Raw genomic sequence first — 10,000 nt, 5'->3', positions numbered from 1 at the left:
TTATTTGATAGGAATTTTATAAATATTTTAAATATATTTTAAATATATTCATAACGTTACATTATACCATATCATAAACACTAAACACTAAACCCTAAACCCTAAACCCTAAACCCTAAACCCTAAACCCTAATAATATATATTACCTGGTTGTAAGGGTTTTCTCCATCGGATACCATCAGCTCCTGCAAAATAGAAGAGTCCTTTACCATCTGTTAATGGTGGCTGTAATGCAACTATACCCGCTAATTGAGCTAGAGCCTCCACCTATAAATAAATAAATAAAATAAATAAAATAAATAAATAGTGTTATTATTTATATATAGATAAATAAATTTATTAGATATACACATTCCTAGAGTTTATAAATTTTCTAGGGTTTAAGAATTTTCTAGGGTTTAGGGTTTAGGGTTTCCTAGGGTTTAGGGCTTCCTAGGGTTTCCTAGGGTTTAGGGTTTCTTAGGGTTTCCTAGGGTTTAGGGTTTAGGGTTTACCTGTAGTACTCCAGGCATAACAGATCTACTAGGAAAATGTCCATTAAATAATTCTTCATTATGAGTAATTAATTTAATACCTACAGCTTTTTTTCCTGGTAAAAAAGATACAACTTTATCTATAAATAAAAAAGGATAACGATGAGGTAATATTTTCTTTATATCCTCAGCTGTATATACACCTGAAGATATTGATGATGTTAATGACGATACTGTCTTACCATCTATATATTCCCTTTCTTTATTGCTGCTGCTGCTGCTGCTGCTGGTGTCGGTTGTGGTGTCTGCTGCTGCTGCTGCTGCTGCTGCTGCTGCTGTTGTTGGTGGTGTTGCTGCTGCTGGGGTTTGGGTGAGTGTAAGGGCTGATGATGGAGCAGCAAGATCGGATATAGGAGAGAGAGGTCGGGCAGCAGCAGCTGCTGCTGCTGCTGCTGCTGTTGGTGGTGCTGCTGCTGCTGCTGGTGTTGCTGCAGCAGCAGAAAGGGGGGTTGTTGCAGGTGCAGCAGCAGGAGCAGCAAAAAGATTTAATGATGTATTTGTATTATTTAATGTAAATGCTTCTGTATAATTAATAAATATAATAAAAAATATAAATAAATAATTATATATACAATATATAGTCGTCATCTTCTCTCCTGCTGCTGCTGCTGCTGCTGCTGTCGCTGCTGCTGCTGCTGGTGTTGGTGTTGTTGCAGTTGCTGCTGCTGTTAATAACACCTTTGCTACAAGACAGACCTGTTAAATCTATTAATAAAAATAAATAATAAAGGGAAAAAAGTTATTTGCTGCTGTCTGCTGCTGCTGCTGCTGCTGCTGCTGTTGCTGCTGCTGCTGCTGGTGGGTGAGTGACTGTCTGCTGCGAGACAGCAGCAGCAGAGTCGGCGGCCATAGGTATATATATATATAGGGGGCTGCTTGGGGCTTTGCTGCAGATTGCATGCGCTGCAGCAGCAGCAGCAGCAGAAGTATCTGCTGCTGTTGCTGCTGTTGCTGCGGCCCTTTCTTCAATAATATGTGTTTTGTATTAATTTGTTTTGTATAAGAGAGGGGAAAGAGGTAAACCCTAAACCCTAAACCCTAAACCCTTGTCCTCAAACCCTAAACCCTCATCATTATCCTCAAGAAGAACCCTAAACCCTCAACATCCATAAACCCTAAACCCTTATTATTCAACAATTATATTCTTATTTATTAATTGTTTGCTGCTGCAGCTAATGATTAGTTTGCTGCTGCAGCAACAATGTGGAACCAAGGCGGGGCGCACCCGCAGCAGTACATGCAGCAGCAGCAGCAGCAGCAGCAGCAAATGCAGCAATATATGCAGCACCATATGGGTGGATACCCTCCTGCAGGGTATGATCCTGCACAGCAGCAGCAAATGCATCAGATGATGCTGCAGCAGCAGCATTACATGCAGCAGCAGCAGCATATGCAGCAGCAGCAACATATGCAGCAGCAGCAGTATATGCAGCAGCAGCAGCAGCAGCAGCATACACCAGCAGCATATCCATATCCACAGCAGCAAATGTATGCACAGGGTTATGGTTTCTCTCCTCCTGCTGGTTCTTCTTACGGTTCTCCTGCTGCATCTGCTGCTGCTGCATCAGCAGCAGCAGCACCTGGCAGTGCAGGAGCAGCAGCAGCAGCAGCAGCAGCAAGTCCTTATGGACAAACAGCACAAATGTCTCCCTATGGCTCAGCATTCAGCGGCAGACAAAGTGTACAACCACCTGCAGACCCTGAGCTAGCTAAAAGAATACGAACTATGGCAGGCAAGGGTTTAGGGTTTAGGGTTTAGGGTTTAGGGTTTAGGGTTTGGGGTATTCAAAGTGAACGAATGAGGGTTGTTTAGAATCCACTGTTTAGGGTTTAGGGTTTAGAATGTTACTGTTAGGGTTTAGTGTTGATGGTCAAAAATTCTATTATTAGGGTTTAGGGTTTAGGGTTTAGGGTTTAGGGTTTGTATGCAGAGTACTGCGGAAGAAACCCTGAGATGGAGCGACTAGTGCGGCAAAGGGATGGCGCAGACCCTCGCTTTTCTTTCTTGATGGGGGGAGAGGGTTGTGAATATTATAGGTAAACCCTAAACCCTAAACCCTAGATAATTAAAACCCTAAACCCTAAACCCTAGATATTAAACCCTAGATATATTTGGCGGGAAAAATAAGGGTTTGTAAATTGCAGGTAGACAACAGGTATTGAATATCCTTGGAGGGTTGAGGGTTGCAGGATTAGGGTTTAGGGTTTAGGGTTTAGGGTTTACGCTACAGGTACCTCGTGAGCTGCATAGAGAAAGGAATATCTCCTGATCAAGACGGAGGTCGTCCTCCTCCTCCTCCTCCTCCCCCTCAGCAGCAGCAGCAGCAGCAGCAGCAACAGCAGCAGCAGGCAGCAGCTGCTGCTGCACTGCAGCAGCAGCAAGCATTACAGCAGCAGCAGGCATTACAGCAGCAGCAAGTTCTACAGCAGCAGCAACAGGCACTGCAGCAGCAACAGGCACTGCAGCAACAGCAGCAACTGCAGCAGCAGCAGCAGCAGCAGGAACCTAACTGGTCTTATGATATAGAATCTTTGCTGCTGCTGTATAGACAGAAGCCGCAGCAGCAGCAGCAGCACGAAGGACAATTAGGGTTAAATAAAGAAAAAGAACTAATTGATGTATTAAAAACCCTAGAGGAAGAAGCAACAGCAGATCGTATAAGAGCAGCAAGAAAATGGGTAGAGGTCTACTGCAGCAGCAGCAGCAGCAGCAGCAGCAGTAATGGTGAACCAGATCCTGCAGCAGCAGCAGCACTAGCAGCAGCTATATATAAACAACAAAAAACCCTAAAAACTCCCCTGCATAAACTTAATACACTTTATTTAGCTCATGATATTGTACAGGTATCTAAACCCTAAACCCTAAACCCTAATTTTTTTGTAAACCCTAAACCCTAAACCCTAATTCGAGATTTTAAACCCTAAACCCTAAACCCTCGAAATAAGCGCATATAAAATAAATCCTTGATTTATTTTTTTTTTATCTCCTAGATTATTTTTATTTATATTAATTAATTAATTAATTAATTTATTTATTTATTTATTTATTTATTTATTTTTCCTTAGAATGAGGCAATATCTAAACCCTCAAGTCCTCTTCTTTCTTCCTTTAAGCCCTGGCTGCCTTGGATAGCAAGAGAGGCATATGAAGGGGAGGCAGCAGAAAACCCTCAAAAGGTATAAACCCTAAACCCTAAACCCTAATCCGCAGAAACAGCCGCTTATTAAGGTTTATAGCTTGCTTATGATATAATAGCAGCAGCAGCAACAGCAGCAGCAACAGCAACAGCAACAGCAGCAGCAGAAGTGCAGCAAACGGCACAGTACACATAGACATGCAATCCTAAAAAACAACAATTTCAAGGGTTTAGGGTTTAGGGTTTAGGGTTTAGGGTTTTGTTGTTGTATACAGGTTGAACGTGTATTATCTTTATGGGTAGAAAGAGGAGTTCTTAATAATGACGAAAGAAGAGAGATTTGCTTCCTTTGCCGTATACCCCAGCAGCAACTGCAGCAAGCCCTAAACCCTAATCGGGCTGATCCTGAGGTTAGGGTTTAGGATTTAGGGTTTAGGGTTTAGGGTTTTCGCGGTCGTTACGTTGAAACTGGTTGATCGACTGCTCCTGCTGTTGTTGTTGCTGCTGCTGCTGTTGATTTTGCTGCTGCTGTTTCTCCTGCTGTTGCTGTTGGATCTGCTGTTGCTGCTGCATTTGGTGCTGCTGCTGCATTTGCTGCTGCATCTGCTGCTGCGTTTGCTGCTGCTGCAGCGACGATCGGGAGGGTTTGGCGATTTTGATGATATAGGAGGGACTCCAGGTACGTACAAACCCTCAACCCTTGGAGGAGGCAGCTAGGGTTAAGGGTTTAGGGTTTAGGGTTTAGGGTTTGGGATTTAGGGTTTAGGGTTTAGGGTTTAGGGTTTGCTGCAGAGCCTTCACGAGGGTTTGATAGAAGACCTGAAGAATTAGGGTTTACGCCAGAGACGGTTTCTGTAGGGGTTATGGCTACTATGCTTCGTAGTATAATTAAAAGGGTAAACCCTAAACCCTAAACCCTAATTGTAAACCCTAATCGTAAACCCTAATTGTAAACCCTAATTGTAAACCCTAATTGTAAACCCTAATCCTCCCCACCTTAAACCCTTAGTCCTTCTTCCTCCTAACACGGGTAAAAGAACCCTTGAGCACCCCCGAAACCCTAGGGTTTAGGGTTTAGGGTTTAGGGTTTGATTTGTGCAGACACGGCATATGCATGCGGCCTTCGTTCCTTATCGACCCCTCGACCCCCTGGCGACACCACAAACTATGCCACGTAAGCTGCTGCTGCTGCTGCTGCTGCTGCTGTTGCCGCTGTTGTTGCTGCTGCTGGAATAGCAGCAAGAGCAGCAACAAATTGTCGAGTTGGTTTACTGGTGCTGTATTATGAGCTGCTGCTGCTGCATACATTGCTGCTGCTGCTGCTGCTGCTGCTGCATGTGTTGTTGCTGCTGTTGCTGTTGCTGCTGCTGCTGCAGCTGTTGAGCCTCCTTCTGAGTATTTATTAGATCGTCTTCAAGACTTTTATGAAGATTTAGATCACATAGAAGAAAACTTTAGACGCAAGATGTGAGTTATTCAAACCCTAAACCCCAAATTAGGGTTTAGGGTTTAGGGTTTAGGTTAGGGTTTAGGGTTTGTGTATATTTTCTCTTTTATATTTAAGCCATTATGTTCAACATCTGCTATTGTTGCATCTTAGACAAAAGTTTAATGTTTATGGTTTAGTGTCTAGTGTTTAGGGTTTAGGGTTTAGGGTTTAGAGTTTAGGGTTTAGGGTTTAGGGTTTTGGGTGTACAGGGCGAAGGCAGGAAGACGTCGGTCTGTGTCTCCATCTATGAGCGGCAGCATCAGCAGCGACAGCGCACATTCAAGAAGTAGATCTAGTAGTGCTAGTCTTGAGAGGAAGCTAGAAGCAAGGTTTGCTGCTGCTGCTGCTGCTGCTGCTGCTGCTGATGGTTTTGCTGCTGCTGTTGCAGTTGGTCTGGTCGGTGGTGGTTTTTGCGGTGCTGCTGCTGCTGCTGCTGCTGCTGCTTCTAGGTCTGCTGCTGCTGCACATATGCAGCAGAAAATCCACCTCCCTTTCTCCTTACCCTTAACTGCTGCTGTGCTGCTGCTGCTGCTGCTGCTGCTGCTGCTGCTGCTGCTGCTGCTGGTGTGTATAGAGAGAAGGACCGCCGTCAACAGTCTCCTGATAGACCGCAGCAGAAAGGAGACAGGCCGCGCATCAGCAACAATTGGATTGCTGCAGAGATGGGTCTACAAGATGATGGTAGCTTTGCTGGTAAACCCTAAACCCTAAACCCTAGCTAAACCCTAATTAAACCCTACCTAAACCCTAGCTAAACCCTAATGATGGTTTCTTTTAGCGTTTTTATCCCGTTTTGCTGCTGCTGCTGCTGCTGCTGCATATCTCTCTCTCTCCCTCTAAACAACAGGAGCAGCAACCCCTCTCCCCTTATAACCATCATAATAATCATCAGCAGCACAGGAGTAAATTAGGGTTTATGTATATTATAATTATTTTTATTCAGGTCCTCGTACAAATATGCGGTTAGGGTTAGGGGCAACAGCAGAAACACGTAAACCCCCGCCTGTTGATTTGTCAGACCCTTTTGAGAGATTTAGGCATCAAAGGGCAGGAAGATATCATGAAGTTATGGCTGCACAGTAAGGGTTTAGGGTTTAGGGTTTAGGGTTTAGGGTTTAGGGTTTAGGGTTTAGGAGGGTGGGATTAAGATAGAGAGAATCTAACGGGGATAATAATAATGGATAGGGTTTTCTTTTTTTAGGGTTTAGGGTTTGGTTGGGGACGGGGAGGTTAGGGCATGAGAAGGGTTTAGGGATGGTTGGGGATTAATAATTAGGGTTTAGGGTTTAGGGTTTAGGGTTTAGGGTTTTGTTGTGGGGTGTATGTATAATTACAGTAAAGCAGAGAGAAGGGAGATGGGAAGACAAGACAGGAATTGCTATCTTTGTGGGAAGGTACGTAAACCCTAAACCCTAAACCCTAAACCCTAATTTCTTTGTTGACCTGTAGAAGGGGTAATTCTGGTGCTGTTGCTGCTGCTGATGCTGCTGCTCATTTGCTGCTGCTAATGCTGCTGTCTTTGCTGCTGCTAATGCTGTAGGTTGGGCATCTGGCTCGGGACTGCAGCAGCAAGCAACGGCCGTAAAGTGTCTACGCGCAGTGCAGCAGCAGCAGCAGCAGAAGCTGTTGCTGCTGCAATATTAGCAGCAGCAGTAGCAGCAGCAGTAGCAGCAGCTGTTGCTGCTGCAACCTTAGCAGCAGCAGCAGCAGAAACTGTTGCTGCTGCAATATTAGCAGCAGCAGTAGCAGCAGCTGGTGCTGCTGCAACCTTAGTAGCAGCAGCAACAGCCGCTCCTGCTGCAGTAGTAGCAGCAGAAGTAGCAGAAGTTGGTCCTGCTGCAGAATTAGCAGCAGCAGCAGCAGCAGCAGTAGTAGTAGTAGTAGTTCCTGCTGCAAGCATAGCAGCAGCAGCTGCTGCTGCTGCAGCAGCAGCAAAATTAGCAGCAGCAGCTTTCTTGACTTTGAGGGTTTTTAGCGGCTTTAAAACTTTTAAAGAAAATATGAATAATATGAAATGCAAACCCTAAACCCTAAACCCTAACCCTAAACCCTAAACCCTAAACCCTAGAAGACTCATAGGACCTAAACCCTCATAAAGCTTAGTTATCCGTATTAAGCGTGAGCACATAAACCCTAAACCCTAATAGGCTCTTATGAGTGTTTAAACCCGAGGATTGAACTACAAACCCTAAACCCTCAATAAACCCTAAACCCTTGGGCGGCCAAAACTAACTAACTAAACCCTCGCCGCTAAACCCTACTCCCTACCTGTACTTGCGAGGGTTTACGTTCTTACCCTTGGAGGTTGACAAACCCTAAACCCTAGAAGATCTATACGCTGCATGCATGAATGCATGCATGCGGGTATTGGGGTGTACGCACACCTGAATATTGCTAAGGATTTTCTTTCTAGGGTTTAGGGTTTAGGGTTTAGGGTTTAGAGGTCTCTATAGATATCGGGCCCCACAGGCAAAGTTAGGGTTTAGGGTTTATTAGATAATAAATAAAGATAATAAATGTTTATTTCTTCTTTTGCTGTTTTTTCTTCCTTTTTTATTTTTATTTATTATTAAATAAATAAAGGATATAACAGCAAGGAAGACGAAGGCACAGGCCAGCAGCAGCAGCAGCAGCAGCTGAGCGGTACGAGCAACAGCAGCAGCAGCAACAGCAGCAGCAGCAGCAAACTGAATCTCATGCTAATGGGATTATATTTATTAATTAATTTATTTAGGTGTACCTACACATTAAAAGACAAGAAGAAGTAAATACATGCAGCGCAGCAGCAACAGGAGCTGCTGCTGCTGCTGCTGTTGACGGTCTCGGCCGTTGCTGCTGCTGGTGGTCTTGCTGCTCTTGCTGCTGCTGCAGCAAATATGGAAAAGTTTAATAACTAGAAACAGAAGCATAAATTGATATAATTTCTGTTGCTGCACCTGTCGTTGCTGCTGCTGCTGCTGCAGTTAGCAGCAGCAGCAGCAGCCGCAGCAGCAGAGGAAGAAGAAGGAGAAAAAAAAGTATCCCCCTTAATTATAGAGACAGGAGAAAGAGATAAATTAATTAAATGGATAGAGACAATCTATTTAACACAAATGTCTCTTATTAAGGGGAAACTTTTTTCTTTTCCTCTTTTTTTTATACCTATTAAGGAAGAAGAAGGAGAAGAAGGAGAAGAAGGAGGAGGAACACAAGATAAATATCATAAAGATCTACAAATTAAACCTTTTATTAATACACAAAGGGTACATTTATATATTTATTTATTTATTTATTTATTTCTTTTTTTTTTTGGCTAGTTATGCCATTTATGCCATTTTTTTTGTTTTGTTTTTTTTGTCTTTGTTTGTTTATTAAGGTTAATATTATTCATTTTTTTTTATTTTTATTTATTTATTTATTTATTTATTTATTATTAAATAATAATAATATTAATAATAATTAAAAAAATAATAATAAATCATATTAACCCTAAACCCTAAACCCTAAACCCTAAACCCTAAACACTAATTTTATTGTTTTTGTTTATGGTTAGGTTTCTTATGATGGTTATACTTTTCTTCTCTATAAAGACTTCGAGGATAGGGCAGGGGTATTTATCTACCCTTTTGCTGCTGCTGTTGCTGCTGTTGCTGCTGTTGCTGTTGCTGCTGTTGCTGCTGTTTGTCCGGCGAATCCTCTTCAGCTATAACGAATGTTTCTGTGTAGCTGTTGCTGCAGTTTATACATCTGCTGCTATTGTTGCTGCTGTTGCTGCTGCTCTTACTTCTGCTGCTGCTGCTGCTGTTTCTGCTGCTGCAGGTAACAGCAGCCCTACAGACAGGCTGTTTTGTTGATTCACGAGGTGTAGAGGTGCAGCTGCTGCTGCTGCAGCCTCTCTCTATTACTGATTTAGCACCCTTAGGAAGAGGAGATGTAACTCATGTTGCTGCTGGTCAGCTACTACTCTTGCTGCTGCTGCTGCTGCTGCTGCAGTTGGGGTTGGTGCTGCTGCTGCTGCGGTGCGGCTGCTGAAGGTCTTGCTGCTCCTGTTGGTGCTGCTGTATCCAACTGCTGCAGCTACCTGTGTTGAATCGCTTGTACGTTGTTCCTACTGTTGCTGCTGCTCTTGCTGCTTCTGCTGCTGCTGCTGCTGCTGCTGCTGCAGGTTTTCGCCGAGCTTTGCTGGATGCTTCTCCATTTGCTGCGCTGCTGCGTAGTGCTTCTTACACAAAGAAAATGAATTTAGCTGATGATGCAGCACAGTGGACAGGATGGCAGGTACGCCAAACCCTAAACCCTAAACCCTAAAGCCTAATATGCATGCGGTGGGAAGATGGTGGCTGAGTAGTTGTATTTGCAACCCTTTATTGTTCCGCTGTCGTTTAGGGTTTATAGTTTAGGGTTTAGAGTTTAGGAATTAGGGTTTAGGGTTTAGGGTTTAGGGTTTAGGGTTTAGGGTTTGGAGTGTTGAGTTGTGGTTGTATAGTTGTGGGTAAGAAACGAAGAGGCAAATATCATCGCAATAATCCTTAGAAGAATGTGTAAGAATTGCTGGTGCTGCTGTTGCTGTTGCTGCTGTTGCTGCTGCTGTTGTTGCTGCTGCTGCTGCTGCTTTGCCTGCCACTGTTGGTACTGCTGCTAGTTCTACTGCTGGAAGTACTGTTCCTTGAGCTGCGAGAAGCAGCTGCTGCCGCCGTTGCTGCTGTTTCTGCTGCTGCTGTTGCTGCTGTTGCTGCTGCAGCAGCAGCAGACACGTGCCTGTTTGTTTCTGTTACGCAGATACACCTCCATCAATGGATGGATGCCAAGATATGATATTGACGTACAAAGTCTCTCACGAAGATCTGAAAGGTTAGCAAAAC

The 10,000-nt window shown here is 43.8% G+C and overlaps 2 protein-coding genes across 2 annotated transcripts in view; both read left to right on the top strand.

Annotated features, from left to right (window-relative positions):
* Positions 1–1,734: 1,734 nt before the first annotated feature.
* Positions 1,735–6,744, top strand: EMWEY_00029350 (Calcium homeostasis endoplasmic reticulum protein, related, related; the record flags this gene model as incomplete). Its single annotated transcript, XM_013478267.1, has 13 exons — positions 1,735–2,272; positions 2,465–2,570; positions 2,765–3,212; positions 3,946–4,080; positions 4,301–4,349; positions 4,463–4,566; positions 4,772–4,844; positions 5,047–5,137; positions 5,369–5,488; positions 5,734–5,852; positions 6,103–6,238; positions 6,496–6,553; positions 6,700–6,744. 13 exons carry the CDS (start codon positions 1,735–1,737, stop codon positions 6,742–6,744), a joined length of 2,022 nt encoding a protein of 673 aa, XP_013333721.1.
* Positions 6,745–9,390: 2,646 nt separating this feature from the next.
* Positions 9,391–10,000, top strand: part of EMWEY_00029340 (hypothetical protein, conserved) — a gene marked incomplete at both ends in the record, with an annotated part of 1,298 nt that continues 688 nt past the window's right edge. Inside the window, 3 exons of the mRNA XM_013478266.1 lie at positions 9,391–9,416; positions 9,611–9,630; positions 9,918–9,989. Coding sequence (XP_013333720.1) covers positions 9,391–9,416; positions 9,611–9,630; positions 9,918–9,989 — 118 coding nt within the window. The remainder of the gene's footprint in view (positions 9,417–9,610; positions 9,631–9,917; positions 9,990–10,000) is intronic.

This window comes from Eimeria maxima, genomic scaffold (assembly GCF_000499605.1).
Source record: "Eimeria maxima Weybridge genomic scaffold, Emw_scaff345, whole genome shotgun sequence".
In the NCBI taxonomy this organism is placed as follows: domain Eukaryota; phylum Apicomplexa; class Conoidasida; order Eucoccidiorida; family Eimeriidae; genus Eimeria; species Eimeria maxima.
Note: the sequence above shows the minus strand (reverse complement) of the source record. Positions and strands in the feature narration are given on the sequence as shown.